This window comes from Choristoneura fumiferana, chromosome 26, assembly GCF_025370935.1.
Source record: "Choristoneura fumiferana chromosome 26, NRCan_CFum_1, whole genome shotgun sequence".
NCBI classification, from domain to species: domain Eukaryota; kingdom Metazoa; phylum Arthropoda; class Insecta; order Lepidoptera; family Tortricidae; genus Choristoneura; species Choristoneura fumiferana.
The window spans coordinates 7410818-7432007 of record NC_133497.1 but is presented as its reverse complement, the minus strand read 5'-3'; the positions used below and the strand labels follow the sequence as shown (position 1 = coordinate 7432007).

General features: G+C 41.1%; 2 protein-coding genes across 2 annotated transcripts; both read left to right on the top strand.

Annotated features, from left to right (window-relative positions):
- Positions 1–10716: 10716 nt before the first annotated feature.
- Positions 10717–12021, top strand: LOC141443128 (uncharacterized). Its single transcript, XM_074108340.1, has one exon. It carries the CDS (start codon positions 10717–10719, stop codon positions 12019–12021), a length of 1305 nt encoding a protein of 434 aa, XP_073964441.1.
- A 125-nt stretch (positions 12022–12146) lies between these two features.
- Positions 12147–13824, top strand: LOC141443127 (uncharacterized). Its single transcript, XM_074108339.1, has 2 exons — positions 12147–12680; positions 13765–13824. Exons 1-2 carry the CDS (start codon positions 12147–12149, stop codon positions 13822–13824), a joined length of 594 nt encoding a protein of 197 aa, XP_073964440.1.
- Positions 13825–21190: the final 7366 nt, after the last annotated feature.

The following is a 21190-nucleotide window of genomic DNA, read 5'->3' as shown; positions in this document are numbered from 1 at the left end:
CCCTCAGAAATACACCGGCTACCGGTTACGATCAATTACTTACCAACAAAATCTTAAAATCAATTGCATTTCCACTCTCAATTCATCTGTCACACCTAATAAATCTATCATTTGAATACGGATCTTTCCCTACTAGTCTAAAGAAAGAGATAATTAGATACAACAGTATGAGGTCTATTATTAATGAGCAGGTAAATTTAGTTTCATCTCCCTTGCTACGGCTTGGATCTAATTTCAGCAATGGTTGTAATAAACATGCCTTGACAGTAAATAAATAAAAATCAAGGTAGTTTTGAAGGATGATTTAAAAAAATATTAATAATTTGTGGGTAGTTTTGTTTTGTTTCATAAATATATGTGGGTACTTGGGGAGTTACAGTGACAAATTAAAACGGTGGTTGTGGTTCGTTAGTCTAACACTGGTAGCATGGTGTACGGTTGTGTCACTCTGAAGATGAGCTCTGGTTGAGTTCGAAACACGTCAGTGTAGTGTGGGGTGGTGATAGATGGGTTTGTGTGATTTGTGTGTGTTCTTACAGTGTGGAGGGGGAGGAACTGCATGAACACGCATATTTTGCATAAGCTTAGCTATCGTAAGGTCGCGGGTGAGCAAGGCAATTCTTTAAGTTATCAGTTAAAGTTAATGTCTGCAAAGCAAGTTGAAAAATGGAAAGACGATTCACTAGTGTGAACACTCAGCTATCGACAACAATACATTATTGTAGGTTAGGCTAGGATTAGGTAATTTTGTAAAACTTATAACTTAAATTATTAGTTTAAGCACTTTTCACAATAAACAAGTAAGTGTTTAAACATTAAGTTTAATTATTAGTACAGTAGTATTTTTGGTACGTTTGGTGAATTGCATCGGTCCGGGATAGCTTTAGGATTAGGGTGATGACTAAATAAGTATGTTGTGGATCAGAATTTGTTTTGTTGACGGAGCCAGTTGCGGATATCTCCAATATTTGCCTGACGAAACCTGCGCTGTGGATGGTGGTCTTTTCTATTTTTTTTATTTATTGAATTAAACTGATTTAATTGGTAGGCACTAGAAGTCCAATTTCCGCCCCAACGTGTGTCAAAGATGACGAACAGAGAAATTATTAACCATTTGAAAATAAATATTGTTTGTGATATTTTGTTATTGTTATAAATTAAGGTTTTCTTATCTACCCTGGTACTATAAGATTGTATTCAGTTAATTTCTGATAGTTTTATATAAATTAAATTTAACATAATGCACCAAGAGCCCAGGCAGCCATCTGGCACCAATCGCATGTTTAACCTTTTTGAAATAAAAGTCTTGTAGTAAAAGCGAAGATGGAAAAAAATTTGCGCGTACACGCAACGTTTAGCGTACTTTGTGCGTAGAGCATAACTGAAACTTCCTTAACAGATGTGTCTCAACTAAGAGTGTATAAAATAGCTAGGTAGTTATAAGTTATGTATATCGTATTTTCTTTCGTGTTTAGGCTAAGGTAGTTATGTAAGTTGATTTATTATTATATTTTACACGTAGCTCGTAAGTTGTCATTTTATATAATAGAAGTTGTTTTGTTTTTTGTTTTATATTGATGATTTTATTTCTTTATTTAATGTGTACGTGTTTTTATAAATAAATAATTGCAATTTACCTTTCACTCCTACCTTCCTTCCTATTGGCCATAAGCCACGCCCCCATCCTCTCACCTGCACCCTTCCGCATCGCTCGAGCGCGTGGCATTAAAACCACGCGCGCGATATTTCCTATTCATTCTACTCACCGATCCCGCACCGTCAACATCTCTGCTCCGCTCCGCTCCTTCGTCAGCAATTTATACAAGAAAGTATTGTTTTATTCACCACCAAGTACAGTCCTCAAAAATCGTCTATTCGGTGTGCACGTACGCCGAACAGTGGTCCTTCAGAAGCCGAATCCCTGTACTAGAAGAATTGCTGTGCTGTTATTGCTGACGAAAATTCAAGAAACCAGGCGGGTGCCGAAGATTTTCATAATAGAAGAAAGAAAATCAACGTCGTGGTTTCCTTCGCGTTTGCATCGTGTTTTCGTCATATTTTCGTCGTGTTTCGTCGTACATCCACCGTGCCTTCGTTATTCAAGAAAGAAACAAGTACGCGCGAGTATTAACTCTGGTTGTTTGCCATTGTTAATTACTTGGAAGCAAACTTACGCAGGCCACCTAGCGGTGTTAAAGGCCACAGTCGTACGAAACACAGTGGACTAAGGGCGACTCCACGCGTCTTTTTTAAGACGTCACAGCCTGACCTGCGTCGGTACGGAGCCATAGTAAAGGGACCACAAGTTGGTAACGTCGAGGGGCTGGTCGTTCCTACCAGTCCTGAGCGGCCCTAAGCTTTGGTTCTCTCTGCCGACAGGTTTCCTACCTAACCTATTCCCTACATTCCTATTCCTGAGCGGACTCACCGCGGTAGGCCTCCGCTCAGGCTGTTAGCGGTTAGGACGAAACGTAGGGAGTGAAGTGTTAGTTTTAAGTAGCGTAGGGACCCTCGTGCGCGATGCAGGACGGCACGGACAGCCGTGTGTTACGCTCCGGCAAGAAGACAGTTTCCGTCGACACGCCTACAACTGGCGAGACGACGTCCGCGGAAACAAATACATGGAGTAATGGCACCGGCACTAGAGAATTGGACGGCGGTAGTGGCACGCAACCAGCGGTGATAGAATCACATTTAGGCGACATAGGAATTGATATTTCGTTGCATAGGGACGCGAGTGCTCCGGGCACTGTCGTTAACATGCCTACGAGGCAGGCGATTAGTCGTTTGGAACTATTAGAGGCTGAGCTCGCTGCTCAGGACGCAGAGGTAGTCAGGGCTCAGGCGGCATCCGCAGCTGCCAGAAGTCGCTTGGAGATCGCCCGGGTCGTACGGGCAAACTCCAGCGACGCGGTGCCACCGTATGAGGAGTCACGGCTAGAGGGTTGGGTGTCTAATCAGCGAGTTATTAATAGGCAGGCAATCGCAGGTAGGTCACGGACAGATCCGCCGGAAATTGAAGTAAATGCACGCGCGCCCGATCCGTCATCACGATCGCACGCCGCCCCGCGGGTGCGACGAACGGCAACGCAAATGATATGTCGAAGTTAGCAGAAGCCATAGTACAAGCGGTCAGTTTAGGTAAAAATACGAACGTACCTAAATTCATACACGAATTGCCGCATTTTGACGGCACGATAGCCGAATGGATGGCGTTCAAAACGGTTTTTAACGACACCGAAAATATGTTTTCTGACGTTCAAAACGTCGCGCGGCTGAGGAAAGCGTTACGCGGCGCGGCTCGCGAGTCTGTCAGGGCGATCTTATATACAGTTACGGATCCGTACGAAATTATTGACGCGTTAGAACGGCGATACGGACGCCCGGAGATGCTTATTCTGACAGAGCTCGAAAACATAAAGCGCATGCCACGATTGGCCGACGACGGCAGAAACATTGCTTCGTTTGCCAATAAAGTTGCGAATACAGTAGCGGCAATCAAAACACTCAATCAACCGCAGTATCTGTATTCACCCGAGCTCGTAAATAGAGTCGTTGATAAATTGAACCTCATCCTAAAATTCAAATGGTATGAATTTAGGGCCGCTCACGCAGGAGCACCGGAGCTCATATTGTTGTCGCGATTTTTAAATAATGTAGGTGATCAATGCGGAGCCATGTTTGCTTACGAAACTGCGCGCGACGAACGTAAATCGAGACATAGGACGAACCACGTGACAGGGGCGAGGGGGCACCCCCCGCGATCCCGTGCGTATAGCGATAGTAGTTCGAGTTCACGTTCGGAGTCAGAGGCCGAAATCGAACCGCGTCCGCGCGCCGTTGTAGCAAGTTTAAGTAAAAAAAAGTTCGTAAGCAAAAAGCCCGCGAAAACTCAACCTAAAACTTCGCCCAGCCCAAACAAACCCGAGACGTCAGAGTCGAAAGGTGGTAAATGCGTAATGTGCAACGGCAATCACGTGACCGCCGAGTGCGCAGATTTTGCCAATTTAAACGTCGCTAATAGATGGGCAGCTGCGAAGCGTTTTAGGCTGTGTTTTCGGTGTCTAGGCGACAACCATAGACGTCCGTATAAATGTAAATATGTACCGTGCGGCTTGAAGGGATGCGAGGCGTCGCATCATAGGTTATTGCATAGTAGCGATAGCAAAACGCCCGAACACGTGACGTCGAACCACGGTAAGGTAAGTTCGGTAAATCACGTTAGTCAGTCTAGTACCTACCTCAAGATCATTCCGGTAGAGATTCGCGGTCCATTAGGAACGGTCACGACCCACGCATTGTTGGACGAAGGCTCCACGATGACGTTAGTCGAAAGGGGCGTGGCCGATGAAGTAATACCTAGGGGTCGAAGCGAACCTCTTACGATCGAGGGAGTGGGGGGTAACGTGGTAAGCGACTCGGAATCGTGTCGAATTAAATTGTCAATTCGCGGCTTGTGTAATCGTAATTACGAGTCAATGGATGCGCATACTATCGATCAGTTGAATCTCGCGCCACAGCAGGTAGATCGCGAGCTAGTAATGCGGTGTAGTCATCTCATTGAAATCGAAGACGAGCTTTGCTACGATTACGCGAAACCGACGGTTTTAATAGGCCAAGACAACTGGCATTTAATTACGTCGCGGCAATTAAAAGTAGGCAAGAAAGACGATCCGGTCGCTAGCTTGACGAGTTTAGGATGGGTCCTTCACGGCAAGGATGCCATGTCGAGCAGAGACGTAGCACGCGTCAACCACATAAGAGCGAGCCAGCGCGACGACCCAGCTCTAGCGATGATAAGAGAGCATTTTAGTATTGAGTCGTTAGGGATCGAGCCCCGTAGGCCGAAAGCCGATCCGGACGAGCGCGCGCTCCAGCTGTTAAATACGACATGTAAAAAGGTAGGCAGTAGGTTCGAAGCCGGCCTACTATGGCGTACAGACGACGAAACGATGCCAATAATAGGGGCCAAGCGCTTCATCGCCTGTACAACCTCGAATCGAAGTTGGACAAAAACACCGCTACGAAAGCTGAGTACACCAAACAGATCGAAAATCTCATCAAAAACGGTTACGCCGAAAAAGTAGAGAACACGCCCACTTCGCCGCGAAGCTGGTATCTACCGCATTTTGCGGTGGTACATCCTCAGAAGGGCAAGTTACGCGTTGTTTTTGACGCCGCTGCTAGGACGGGAGGTAAATGCCTCAATGACGCGCTCTTAGCAGGTCCGGATCTACTTCAATCGTTGTTTGGCGTACTAATTAGATTTCGCGAAGGTAGGATAGCGGTCGTAGCCGACATAAAGGAAATGTTCCTTCAGATAAAAGTTGCCGAGAAGGACCGTGATAGTTTGCGTTTTCTATGGCGGGGAGAAGATCGCACGATAGCACCGCAAGAGTATAGGATGACGTCGCTCATTTTCGGAGCAGCGTCATCGCCGTGCATCGCGATACACGTCAAGAATAGAAACGCGAACGATCACAGCGAGCAGTATCCGTTAGTTGCCCGGGCAACAGAGCGCAATTTTTATATGGATGACTATTTAGGAGCATTTGACGACGAAACAATCGCTAAGCAAGTAGTCGACGACATGTACAAAGTACATTTAGGGCGCCTCTTTTGAGTTACGCGGATGGGCATCGAACGTACCCAATGTTGTTAGCGACGTAACGGACATGAGAGGTAGCGATTCGACTACGCTAGGAAAGAACGAGACAGAACGCACGCTTGGTCTTATGTGGAATCATAAACGCGACACGTTGAGTTTTAACGTTAATTTGCGCAACACGCCGCCAGAGGTCGTAAGCGGTGAGACTCCGCCCACCAAGCGGCAAGTGACGAGCGCAGTTATGTCTCTGTTCGACCCGTTAGGTTTCGTTTCTCCGGTAACAGTGGTAGGTAAGGCTCTCATACAAGAGCTATGGCGTAGCGGAATTGTTGAGGATCAATGTCCACCCATCCAAATCATATGTTTTTTAGTTTTAATCTGTGACAACTCTCCTTGTCTACTACACATAGAGAAAAAATGTCAGCGAATGTGCGTCGTCATAGTTAAGTTATTTTGTGAAGAAAAGTTGGAATAAAAGACAATTATAAGAAATAAAGTTTTATTTAATATCAACAGTGGTAGCAGAGCGTGGTTTGGTGGTTATGGTTTTGGTTGGTTTCGATGTTGTGCAAGCTCGAGCCGGCCGGCGGTTACGTTGTGGTTGTGTGATTGATGGCAATAAGAAATATGGCGGAAGCAAATTTTCAAACAATAAAAATAAAACAGTTTGCGGGCGAAGATTTCGCGATTTGGAAGTTTCGCATTACAAGTATCCTGCGGGAAAATGATTGCGAAAAAGCAATAGAAAGCATGGCTTTCGCGAGTGTTCCAGAGCACAAAAAATTGGAAGCTCGTGCACAAAGCATTATTATAAATGGAGTCGCTGACAGTCACATTGATTATATACAAGACGAAAATACGGCGTACAACATGATGTCAAAGCTGGAAAAACAATTTATGAAAAAAGGTACAAGAAGCAAACTATTTATCAGGCGGCAACTGAACGAAATAAAGTATAGGGAAGGAACCCCACTGGCAGAACATTTTGTTATGCTGTCAAAACTCTTCGGACAACTCAGAGACGCCGGGAGCGCATTATCTGAAGAAGAAAAAGTAAATGTTTTGTTGTTATCCATGCCGCAGTCATTTGAAATTGTGGTGACAGCAATAGAGTCGCTGCCCAACTTGACAGTAGATATAGTCAAAGATCGGCTTCTAGGAGAAGAAGAAAAAAGAATGAAAAATACACATACAGTAGAGCAGCACAGAACTTCATTTTTATGTTTTTCATGTGGTAAAGAAGGCCACAAAAGCTTTGAATGTGGAGCGAGAAGCCAGGGATATGGCAGACAAGAACAGACTTATCAGGGACCAGCTCGAGGAAGAAATCAGAGTCATTCAAGAGGTCAAGGCAGAGTTATGCAAGCGCCACAAAGAGCAGGATTTAATAATCAAGGATTTTTACCAAGAGGAAGAGGTCGAGGTTTTTCAAATAGAGGAAGAGGATTTAGAGGACATTGGAGAGGACAGCAGGGACAAGGACAGAACTATTCAGGGAGAGAGTTTCAATCATATGCTGCGTCTTCACAGAAAGATCATGCCTTTTTAGCTGGAAGTGAATATAATAGTGAACTCGATAATCAAAAGTGCAGTGAAATAGTGTGGTGCGTAGACTCTGGGTCATCAGATCATCTTACAAACAATAAAAACGCTTTTTCAGAGTACATTGAACTCAGTGAGCCAAAGGTTATTGCAGCAGCCAAAAATGGAGTCAGTTTGCTGGCTGTTGGTGTTGGCAACATAAAGGCAAGATGTTATGTTGGTAAAAGGTATGTTGACTGTACTATCAAAAATGTTTACTATGTGCCAGAACTAAGAAAAAATTTGCTGTCTGTATCTAATATTGAAAATCATGGTTATAGGGTGGAATTTTTAAATGGAAAAGTAAGAGTTTATAAATATGACTTGTTAACAATGATTGGAAATAGTGAAGGATCTTTGTACACAATTAAAATGCAGATACTAACTGATGAATGTAATCTCAGTGACAATAATGACAATCACATGAAGCAGTTGTGGCACAGACGGTTCGCTCACCTAGGCTTAAAGAATTTAACTTTGCTCTCACAAAATAAAATGGTAAATGGTATTGATGACTTGACTAAATGTAAAAATAATGACCATGTATGCGAGCCATGTTTGTTAGGGAAAATGACGAGACAGCCTTTTAACAGACAAGGACGTAGGGCGACCAGACCACTCGAATTAGTACATACTGACGTTTGTGGCCCTATCACCCCAGTGACTGAGGACGGACACAAATACTTCCTAACATTTATCGACGACTATACTCATTTTGTTTGGGTATACCTCCTTTCCAATAAAAGTGAGGTGTTTGAAAAATTTAAGCAGTACTATTACTTTGCAACAAACCATTTTAATGCCAATATATTAAAGTTAAAATCAGATAATGGAGGAGAATATATATCAAGAGAATTTCAGGATTTTTGTTATAATAAGGGTATACAAATGCATTACACAGTTCCATACAGTCCTCAACTAAATGGAACAGCGGAACGTATGAACCGCACATTAATTGAAAAAACAAAAACTATCCTATTAGACTCTAAACTAGGCAAAGAATTTTGGGGACATGCAGTGTTATTTTCAGCATATGTGACTAATAGAAGCCCGACTGAAGGAAAACATCAAACACCATCTGAACTGTGGGAAGGCAGGAAACCTGATGTTTCCAATATGAGAGTTTTTGGATGCACCGCATATAACCATGTGCCAAAAGAATTACGGCAAAAATTAGATAATTCTGGAAAGAAAATGATTTTTATTGGATATTTCACCTCAGGCTATAAATTGTATGATATGGAAACACGGAAAGTAATATCGGCTCGAAACGTAATCTTTGATGAGACAAAACCAGAAAGTGACAATTCTACGAGATATATACTTGACAGGACAGAAAAGGAGACAGATGATAGAAGTGAAAAAGAACAAGAAAGTGAAGAGGAAGACAATGATGAAAATGTATCAATAGACAGCACAGAGAGAAAACCAGAGAAAAGGAATACAGGAAATGAAAATAGAAAAGAAGGAGAGACACAAGAAACAAAAGTAGTAACAGAGAAGACAGAAGACTTAGAAAGAGGGAGAGAAAAAAGAAAAATAAGAAAACCAGTTTGGCAAAAAGACTATGAAATTAATTTAGATGAGAGTGATACAGCATTATATGCATTATTATCAAATTATCAGGATGTTCCAACAAATTTTGATGACATTAAAGGAAGAAAAGATGAAAAGGAATGGAATAAGGCAATATATGAAGAATTAAAGGTTTTAAAGGAAAATGAAACATGGAAGTTTATGCCTGTACCAGAGAATGAAAAGTTACTGGATAGTAGATGGGTTTTTACAAAGAAGAACATCGGAGAGCAAGAAATACCTAAAGCAAGATTAGTGGTGAAAGGTTACCAACAAAAAGATAAATTGGAAAATATATACTCACCTGTTTTGAAATTACAAACCTTAAGAGTTCTTCTATCAGTAGCTGCACAAATGGATTATGAAATTCACCAAATGGATGTCAAAGGCGCATTTTTGTATGGCAGGATTGATGAGGCAGTATATTTGAAACCCCCACAAGGTCTAACGGTTCCCAAAGGTCATGTTTAAAATTACAGAAATCTTTGTATGGTTTAAAAAAGAGCCCAAAATATTGGTATGAAAAATTTACAGAAGTTATTACTGAATATGGTTTTACACGTTCTCAAAATGACTATTGTCTATATAATAAAGGCGATTTGTATCTGATTTTATATGTTGATGATTTACTGATTGTTGGACCTAGTAGGACTGAAATAGAAATTGCCAAGAATTTCTTAAAAACAAAATTTAACATGAAAGATTTAGGTGACAATAATTTAATGTATCTCGGTATCAGTATTCAGAAGAAACAAGATGGCATCTATCTCAACAATCTAAATATTTACAGAAGGTAATGTGAATCATACAACATGGACAATTGTAGAGGGACTAATTCCCCTATGGACCTTAACTTTAAACTGGACTTTGACTTGAGTGAAGTAGACATGACTTTAGAACATCAGCGCGCGCTCCAGCTTAAATACGACATGTAAAAAGGTAGGCAGTAGGTTCGAAGGCCTACTATGGCGTACAGACGACGTCGATGCCAATAAATAGGGGCCAAGCGCTTCATCGCCTGTACAACCTCGAATCGAAGTTGGACAAAAACACCGCTACGAAAGCTGAGTACACCAAACAGATCGAAAATCTCATCAAAAACGGTTACGCCGAAAAAGTAGAGAACACGCCACTTCGCCGCGAAGCTGGTATCTACCGCATTTTGCGGTGGTACATCCTCAGAAGGGCAAGTTACGCGTTGTTTTTGACGCCGCTGCTAGGACGGGAGGTAAATGCCTCAATGACGCGCTCTTAGCAGGTCCGGATCTACTTCAATCGTTGTTTGGCGTACTAATTAGATTTCGCGAAGGTAGGATAGCGGTCGTAGCCGACATAAAGGAAATGTTCCTTCAGATAAAAGTTGCCGAGAAGGACCGTGATAGTTTGCGTTTTCTATGGCGGGGAGAAGATCGCACGATAGCACCGCAAGAGTATAGGATGACGTCGCTCATTTTCGGAGCAGCGTCATCGCCGTGCATCGCGATACACGTCAAGAATAGAAACGCGAACGATCACAGCGAGCAGTATCCGTTAGTTGCCCGGGCAACAGAGCGCAATTTTTATATGGATGACTATTTAGGAGCATTTGACGACGAAACAATCGCTAAGCAAGTAGTCGACGACATGTACAAAGTACATTTAGGCGCCTCTTTTGAGTTACGCGGATGGGCATCGAACGTACCCAATGTTGTTAGCGACGTAACGGACATGAGAGGTAGCGATTCGACTACGCTAGGAAAGAACGAGACAGAACGCACGCTTGGTCTTTATGTGGAATCATAAACGTGACACGTTGAGTTTTAACGTTAATTTGCGCAACACGCCGCCAGAGTCGTAAGCGGTGAGACTCCGCCCACCAAGCGGCAAGTGACGAGCGCAGTTATGTCTCTGTTCGACCCGTTAGGTTTCGTTTCTCCGGTAACAGTGGTAGGTAAGGCTCTCATACAAGAGCTATGCGTAGCGGAATAGGCTGGGATGACGCCGTGTCCCCAGAACACAACGAAGCGTGGCGCTCCTTCATAACGAACTTGCAATGCCTTAGAGACCTGGAAGTAGGTAGGTATGTACCCGCGACAGAGTCAAAGGAGGGGGAGCTTCACACGTTTGTCGACGCGAGCGAAAAGATTTACGCGGCCGCGGTCTATTTCGTAAGTACCGACTCTGCCAATAATAAAGTTGCGCGTTTAGTGGCGGGCAAAGCCAGGGTGGCCCCGCTCAAGCCAATATCGATACCGCGGCTAGAATTGCAGGCGGCGGTATTGGGTAGTCGGTTGGCAGATTCGGTGAAGCGCGAGTCTGATTATATAATTAAAAATAATTATTTCTGGTCGGATTCGAAAACCGTGCTTGCATGGATAAAGTCAGACCCGCGCTCCTATAAATCGTTTGTCGCGCATAGGCTTGCGGAAATTGAGAACCTTACCTCTCCGATAAATTGGCGGTGGGTACCCTCTGCCGAGAATGTCGCGGATGACGCGACAAAGGGTATCCCCGCATCGTTCAACGCTGAACATAGATGGTTTCGCGGACCCGCATTTTTAGTTCGCGACCCCGAAACGTGGCCCAAGGAGAAGCCAGTTTCGGCGCCGCTGCCCCCCTCCGGGGAAGAAAGAGTAGTAAAACAGGTACTCGTTGCGCGTAAGCAGGACAGCTATCTGCCAGAAGTAGCGCGTTTTTCAAGCTATAATAAATTGTTGCGTGCCACCGCCACCGTCCTTCTCGCCGCTGAGGCTTTCAAAGCCAAGATACTCAACCAGAAAATGATTATTAAGGTCAGAAACGACCACTTAAAGCTCGCCGAAATACTGTTGACTCGTCGAAGCCAGCGAAGTTCATTCAATGAAGAGATGAAACGGATAGAGGCTGGGCGGCCGGCACAAAAAGGCTCTACAATAAGAAAGCTGGCCGTAGAAATGAAAAATGGCATCATATACTTGAATAGTCGTTTCAAAGAGGAACGAAATAGATTGCCAGTACTGCACGCAAAAGAAAGTTTGACCAAGTTGATAATCCATCACATGCACGCGACCATGAACCACGGCAACCACCACATAGTAATGAATGAGTTGCAGCAACGTTATCACATTGTGGGGTTGCGCGGCGCGCTGCGGTACATAAGCAGTAAATGTCAATGGTGTCGAGCCTACAAAGGGGTACCCAGCAAGATCCCCCTAGGCGACCTACCTCAAGAAAGAGTAACGTCGAATCAACCGCCCTTCACGGCAGCGGCGGTCGATTATTTGGCCCCATGTATATAACCGTTGGGCGCCGCCATGAAAAACGGTGGGGTGCGCTGTACACTTGCCTCACCACGCGCGCCGTCCATATAGAGTTGGCCCCATCTCTCTCGGCCTCCTCTCTCATATTGACGCTGAGACGCATGATGGCGCGCCGCGGCACCCCGACGGTATTATATAGCGATAACGGCACAAACATGGTGGGCGCTGAACGCGAAATAAAAGAAGCAATCACAGCAAGCCACGATCAGCTGTTAGATTTCGCGAACAGCAAAACAATGACATGGAAGAAGATACCGCCTGGAGCTCCGAATCAGGGCGGGGCGTGGGAGATTTTAGTGCGCTCAGTTAAAACCGCACTACGCGCCACCCTGAAAGAAAAATTTCCCCCAGAAGAGGTGCTCCACACCTTGCTCTTGGAAGCGGAGCACCTAGTCAACTCAAGGCCACTGACGCCGGTGAACCCCATCCTCGAGGAAGAGGCTCTGACCCCCAACCACTTTCTAATTGGGAGGTCAAATGGGATAGCACCGTTTGGGACGTTTTCGGACAAGCAGATGACTCCCAAGTCGTGGAAGGCCGCGCAGGCAATGACTGAGGCGTTCTGGACGCGATGGGTGACTGAATACCGACCCACTTTGAAGAAGCGGCAAAGTTGTCACTCCGAACAAGATCCAAAAGTAGGCGACGTTGTTCTTATTATGGACCAAACTATGCCACGTGGAGCTTGGCCCCGTGGTATAGTTACCTCTGTATACCCAGGCCCGGACGGCCGGATTCGAGTAACGGAGGTTAAAACAACGTCAGGATCAATACGCCGCCCAGCCTCTCGTCTCATAGTGATAACTACGCAATTATAGGTGCTCGCGCACGAGGGGGAGATTGTATAAAATAGCTAGGTAGTTATAAGTTATGTATATCGTATTTTCTTTCGTGTTTAGGCTAAGTGTATAAAATAGCTAGGTAGTTATAAGTTATGTATATCGTATTTTCTTCGTGTTGTAGTTAAGTAAGTTATGTAGTTTGATTTATTATATATTTTACACGTAGCTCGTAAGTTGTCATTTTATATAATAGAAGTTGTTTTGTTTTTTGTTTTATATTGATGATTTTATTTCTTTATTTAATGTGTACGTGTTTTTATAAATAAATAATTGCAATTTACCTTTCACTCCTACCTTCCTTCCTATTGGCCATAAGCCACGCCCCCATCCTCTCACCTGCACCCTTCCGCATCGCTCGAGCGCGTGGCATTAAAACCACGCGCGCGATATTTCCTATTCATTCTACTCACCGATCCCGCACCGTTAACATCTCTGCTCCGCTCCGCTCCTTCGTCAGCAATTTATACAAGAAAGTATTGTTTTATTCACCACCAAGTACAGTCCTCTAAAAATCGTCTATTCGGTGTGCACGTACGCCGAACATTGGTAGGCCAGCTGGCACTAGAAGTCCATTTCCGCCCCTAACGTGTGTCAAAGATGACTATACAGAGAAATTATTAACCATTTGAAAATAAATATTGTTTTGTACCCTGGTACTTATTAAGATTGTATTCAGTTTAATTTCTGATAGTTTTATATAAATTAAATTTAACATAATGCACCAAGAGCCCACGGCAGCAATCTGGCAACCATCCGCATTGTTTAACCTTTTTCAAATAAAAGTCTGTAGTAAAAGCGAAGATGGAAAAAACCTTTGCGCGTACACGCAAACGTTTAGCGTAGCTTTGTGCGTAGAGCATAACTGAAACTTCCTTAACAGATGTGTCTCAACTCAAAGAAGGACGGAGAACGGGAAGACGCGTTTGATTTAAGATCGTGAACATAATAGGGTAGCTGTGAGAGTTATCGACAACAATAGACGGTATTGTAGGTTAGGTTAGGATTAGGTTAATTTTGTAAACACATTTAACTCGGACTTCTAAAACTATTGTAATTTGAGAAACAAATGAGTGTTAATACTTTGGGCTTTAATAACAAAACTGTTATGTTAAAATTATATAATTGTTGTCTCACACCCAGTGACAAAACAATTCGCATTAAAAATCCGTATTAAAAGTCTGTAGAAAAAGCGATACTGGGGGAAAATCTTGGTATTTGGAACTTTACTGAACATCCATGGCCTGGTGCCTGGTTATTTTAGATTAGTTTTATATTATAATTCTGATCCGGTCGGCCAAATGCTTAAAACTGTGTATTCTGGCAAAAAAAAAAACATTCAAATCCCTGGTCCCATGATCAATTGTATTCATATGGACCTAAACCTTCGAAATTACCTAGAAAGAATAGTGCATAGATCAGTCACGTCCGTGGTCCACTGATCAACTGTATTCATATGGACCTAAACCTTCGGAATAACCAAGAAAGACTAGAGCACGGAACAGTCAAGTTCATGGTCAACTGATCAATTGCATTCATATGGACCTAAATCTTGGAAATAACCAAGAGAGACTAGTGTATAGAACAGCTATGTTCGTGGTCCACTGATCAACTGTATTCATATGGACCCAAATCTTTGATATATCAAGAAAGACTAATGCACGAAACAGTCAAGTTCATGGTCCACTGATCAACTGTATTCATATGGACCCTAATCTTTGATATAACCAAGAAAGACTAGAGCACGGAACAGACAAGTTCATAGTCCACTGATCAACTGTGTTCATATGGACCTAAATCTTTGAAATAACCAAGAAAGACCACTGCACGGAACAGTCAAGTTCATGGTCTACTGATAAATTGCATTCCTATGGACCTAAATCTTTGAAATAACCGAGAGAGATTAGTGTATAGAACAGCTATGTTCGTGGTCGACTGATCACCTGTATTCATATGGACCCAAATCTTTGATATAACCAAGAAAGACTAGAGCACGGAACAGCCAAGTTCATGGTCCACTGATCAACTGTATTCATATGGACCTAAATCTTTGAAATAAGCAAGAAAGACCACTACACGGAACAGTCAAGTTCATGGTCCACTGATCAATTGGATTCATATGGACCGAAATCTTTGAAATAAACAAGAGAAACATGCGTATAGAACAGCTATGTTCGTGGTCCACTGATCAACTGTATTCATATGGACCCAAATCTTTGATATAACCAAGAAAGACTAGAGCACAGATCAGGCAAGTTAATGGTCAACTGATCAATTGCATTGATATGGACCTAAATCTTTGAAACAACCAAAAGAGGCTAGAGCATGGAACAGCTAAGTTAATGGCCCCTTGATAAACTGTATTTATATGGACCCAATTCTTTGAAATAGCCAAAGAAGACTAGTGCATGGAACAGGCAAGTCCATGGTCTACTGATCAACTGTATTCATATGGACCCTAATCTTTGATATAGGCTTTGATTTGGCTTTCTGTTTAGTACCTAAACCGAGAAATTATTCCATAGAACAACGAAGTCCGTGGTCCACTGATCAATTGTATACATATGGACCTAAATCTTTAAACTAACCGAGAGACTAGTGCATAGAACAGCGAAGTCCGTTGTCCACTGATCAATTGTATTCATATGGACCTAAATCTTTAAAATAACCGAGAAAGACTAGTGCATAGAACAGCTAAGTCCGTGGTCCACTGATCAACTGTATTCATATGGACCCAAATCTATGAAATAGCTAAGAAAGATTAGTGCATAAAACAGCTAAGTTTATAGTCCACTGGTCAACTGTATTCATAAAGTGTAAGTAGTAACAACTGTAAGTAGTAACCTACAGACCCATTACAGAAGCCCGTGTTGAAAAATTCAAGGACAATATTATCAACAGCGTTCCTGAGCCTTATATGGAGGGAAGTGATCCTAACGTCCTATATAAGAACCTGTCTACAGTAATTAATCGAGAGTTCGGAAAAGTTTTCAAATTAAGAACTAAAATGAGAAACGGGAACAAGGCAAAGTTTAGTGACTGGGCCACGGTCGGAATACATAAGAGTAGAACTAGGCTTTACGAACTTTATGAAATGAAAAGCCACAGTCAAGACCCCTCGTTTTTAGACTACGTTAGAAAATATTCCAAATTGTTTAAAAAAGTATGTATAGCTGCCAAAGCTGATTATCTTAGTAATAAAGTTAAATCCGCTGAAAATAAAGTAAGAGCTGTATGGAATGTAATAAATTCAGAAACTGGTAAATCTAAGCCCCGTAATTGTCAATTCCAATTAAAAGTGGATGATAGAATATTGACTTCAGATTTAGAAGTGGCGAGTACTTTTGATAATTTTTTCTCAGATATAGCTGTAAATACGACTCGCGATCTAAAGTCTTCCACTGTGCTGGCTAGTTCTTATCTAAATGAAATTGCGAAGGATAGACGTCTGAATTTTGATTTTCAACACACTGACTCTGAAGAAATTATAAAGACTTTTAAATCTTTGAAACTGAAGAATACGGAGGATCTTTGGGGTATTTCTGTTCGAGTTATGCAATCTGTCATCCATATTGTGGCACCGTACCTAGCCGTCATATTTAATAAGTGCATTGATGATGGTGTGTTCCCGGACTTAATGAAATATAGCAAAGTGATTCCATTGTTTAAAGCTGGGAGCTCATCTGATCCTGGCAACTTTCGTCCGATATCTGTGCTCCCTGTGCTGAGTAAAGTGTTTGAAAAGATCATGCTTAACCAGTTGCTTCGTCACTTCAATGTAAACAACCTACTACACAGCCAGCAATTCGGTTTCACAAAAGGCCGTTCAACAACAGATGCAGCTGCAAGTCTCATGAAGTACATTTATGATGCATGGGAAAATTCGCAAGATGCAATAGGAATATTTTGCGACCTCTCCAAGGCCTTCGATTGCGTGGAGCATGAGACGCTTATCCGCAAACTTCAACACTATGGACTTTCAGCTAAAGCACTAGACCTTGTTAAGTCTTATCTCAGCCAAAGAATTCAAAAAGTGGACATAAATAGAACTCAGTCAGCTGGCTCAGCGGTGAAGCTTGGAGTTCCTCAAGGCTCCATTTTGGGTCCATTTCTCTTTCTAGTATATATAAATGACCTGCCCCACTTGCTAGAACAGAAATGCAACATAGTATTGTTTGCAGATGATACTTCTTTGATATTCAAAGTAAACAGGCAACAAGAAAATCCAACCCACATCAATGAAACTTTAGCAGAGGCGCTGAACTGGTTCACTGCTAACAATTTGTTACTAAATGCAGCTAAAACTAAGTGTATAAAATTTTCGTTGCCTAATGTAAGACAGTTTGAAACAATTATTTCCTTAAACGGAGAGAATCTGAATCTTGTGCATGAGACTGTTTTTCTTGGTCTTACGTTGGATCGTAATTTACAATGGAGCCCGCATATTTCTGGTCTTGCTGGTAGATTGTACTAAGGTTGTGAATTAGTACTAAGGTTGTTAAATGCTTAAAACAGGCTGTATCACTAAGCTTGTCACACTGCATAAATGAATGTATGAATGATGCTATATTTCCTGATAATCTTAAAATTGCCAGAGTGACTCCTATTTTCAAATCGGGATCTAAGTCTGATGTCAATAACTATCGCCCAATATCGGTTTTACCTATACCATCTAAAATCTTTGAAAAGGTTCTTTATGATCGGCTCTATAAGCATGTGGCATCAATAAATTTTCTTTCCGATCGCCAATATGGGTTCAGACCCAAATCAAACACACTTTCAGCAACAATAGATCTAATAACTACCATCAAAGCAAACATTGATAGGAAAAATATAGTGTTGGGGGTCTTTATTGACCTCAAAAAGGCTTTCGATACGGTCAGTCATGCATTACTTATGAAGAAACTAAAGAGCATTGGTTTAACTGATACAGCTTACGGAATATTCGAGTCTTATTTGGAAAACAGAGTTCAAGTAGTAAAAATTGATGAATATCAGAGTGCTCCTTGTCCCATTGGTTGCGGAGTTCCTCAAGGCTCTATTTTGGGACCTCTGCTATTTTTAATTTATATCAATAACATACAGGAAATAGCACTTCATGGTGACCTAACACTGTACGCTGATGACACATGCTTATTTTACTATGGACATTCCATCCAGGATGTAGTTCCCAAAGCTCAGCAAGACCTTGACGCATTATACGACTGGTTTCAGTACAACTTACTAACCATAAATGCATCTAAGACGTCTTATTTGATATTTAAACCAAAAAACAAAGTAATTCCAGATTTTTCACCCCTTACTATAAATGGCGAAATAATACGAATGAGCGACGAAGAAAAATATTTGGGATTAATTGTCGACAGTGGTCTAACGTGGAAAGCACATATCCAACATCTTAAAAATAAATTGTCACGCTTAATCGGATCTTTGCGAGGGAACGTTCAGTGTTTTCCTCGGCGAGTCGCTCTCATGATATACAACTCTTTGGCTAAACCTCATCTACAATACCTAATTGAACTGTGGGGCAGTGCTGCTTGTACTAACTTGAAAGAACTCCAACGCATGCAAAACAAGATAATTAAAACATTATTTCACTATGATTACTTGACCCCCACCGTAAAAATTTATAGTGAAACCAAACTTATGTCCATAAAACAGCTATACACTTATAACACTTGTTTACTTATAAGAAAAATATTACACAAAGATATACATTCTAAACTGTCATTTAGTAAAAAGAAAGAACTTCAAAACTATCGAAATAGAAATGCAGAAAATCTAATCGTTACCAGGTCGAGAACTAACTACGGACGACGAAATATATCATCTGAGGGTGTCAAACTGTATAATAGCTTGCCTTTAGATATCCGAAATATTAAATCTTTGAATATATTTAAAAATAAATGTAGTGAATATGTCAAAAATAATATTGCCATAATATAATTCTTATATACTTGTTTTGTAATAAAGTGTTTTTGGCTTTCATATTTATATATAGATATAAATACGGGAAAGAAAAAAATATATATTACAAATTATTAATAATGTATAAATTCTAATACTTAAATATCCTATTCTTATTAGCAACAGAATAATAATAATCTCATGCATACCTATTTACCGTTAGTAAAAACTTTGCTTAACATAAACATAATACTTTTTATTTTTATTTTATTTAGCTATTTTTTATAAATATACTGGTTACTTATAGATATGAATATATAAACGCAAATTACGTACATTAAATACACCACTAGTAACAATACATTTTATTGTAACCCATACAACTGGCAGAACTTAACAAATGCCGCATCCATTTCATTTAATTTCGCATTGCTTTGCTCCTAGTGCCGGCCGGCCAAAGCTACCCGCCTGCGGGTGCCGGCGCTGGCCGAAGCAATCATTGTACTTACTAGATCACTGTGTAAATCTACCTTCTTTGTACAATTCAATTCATTCGCATTTCACACCCGTTTGCTTTGTTATGTTGTTTTTTATTATTATTATATTTTATTGTCGTGTGCTGCATGCTAAGTCTAATATTAATGCGAATTGTATAAATATTCTCATATAAGTGAATTTAATGTAATTCTTTTGAGAATAAAGTATCTTTAACCCGAGATTGAGCTCTGCCGCCTATGCTGTACGAAGAATCAGGCAATTTACCAACGTAGAAACTGCCCGGCTAGTTTATTTCAGTTATTTTCACAGCATAATGTCCTACGGTATGCTGATTTGGGGCAAGGCAGCCGACATAGAAACTATCTTCATTTTACAGAAGAGGGCAGTCCGGTCGATCTACAACCTTGGCTCCCGAGATTCACTTAGAGAACGCTTTAAGGAGATAAACATCCTCACAGTAGCTTCACAGTACGTACATGATGTGATATTGTATACACACAAGAATATCGAGTCCTTCAAGAAAGTGTCAGACGTACATGATATCAATACTCGTAATAAGCACAAGCTTGCAGTTCCTAAATTCCGTCTACGGAAAGTAAGCAAATCTTTTGTGGGAAACTGCGTGAGATTTTACAATAAAGTTCCTGTAGAAGCATGGAAATTGCCACACAACTCTTTTAAAGAATACATAAAGAGTGCACTCCTGAAGAAAGCTTACTATAAAGTTGAGGAGTACTTATGTGATGATGCGACATGGCCAAAACTGAAAGCCGATGAAAAATTCGGATGTTGAATGTGTGATGTGATGTACTCGTGTGTGTGTGTGTGTGTGTGTGTGTGTGTGTGTGTGTGTGTGTGTGTGTGTGTATGTATGGTGTATTTGTATTGTATAGCGTTGTGAAGTGTGACTTGGCAGTGTCCCGGTGCATTTCGTGTCTAGTTTCTGGTTCTGTTGCAACGTCAACGGCAACGGTCCGCGTTGCAGAATTTAATTTATAATATTTATTAGTTTGACATTTGGAGACCTTATACATCTCCATTTCTTTATTTTAATAATTATTATTAGTTTTTGACCTTGGAGGCTTTTTACACCTCTGAAGATTGTATAATTTAATTAATTTAATTAGTTTACTTTGACATTTAGAGACTATATACATCTCTGAATTATTTAGATTAGGAATTTTATTATTAACATAGGGACTTCATACATCCCCTTGCTGTATAATAATTTTATTATTAACTCAGGGACTTTATACATCCCCTTGTTATGTTTAAGGCTGTATATTGTTAAGCTTATGGATTTTAAACTTTTATATTTTTAGTTTAAATTCTAGTCACAGGCTCGCGACGTCGAAGTTCCCAAGACGATCCCATAGAGCTTATGGGAACGGAAGCAATACCATGCCCTCGATACCGCTCTGCTTTCAGAGCATGACATGAGTGCGTGTGAGCTAACTTTGGGGGCGGCAGACGTGAACTTGCCTTCGAAATCCAAAAGCTTAATGGTTACCTACTTGACCTGAAATGTATATTTCAGAACTAAATTATTGTTATTATTATTTTAAAATTTATGACGGTGGAAGCATTCTACACTTCCACTAAACGTAGATATAGTTAGTGTTTAGTATTTTAACTAAGGGACCCCATACATCCCTGTATTTCTTTTATTATTATTTTTTGTATTTTTTTTCTTTAATTGTATAATATAGTTTTTAAGTATTTTATTTGTAATTATATTTTTATGAAAAAATGACTTTCTGCCAAGTTTCTTGCGGCGCATTCTTCTTGGCAATGATGGTCTTTCCGAAAGCGCTGGTAGTTTAAAAAAATGACGTGTAAAAGTGCCCATTGCGGCCTATTTACTGAATAAATCATTTGAAATTTTGAATTTGAAATTTGAAATT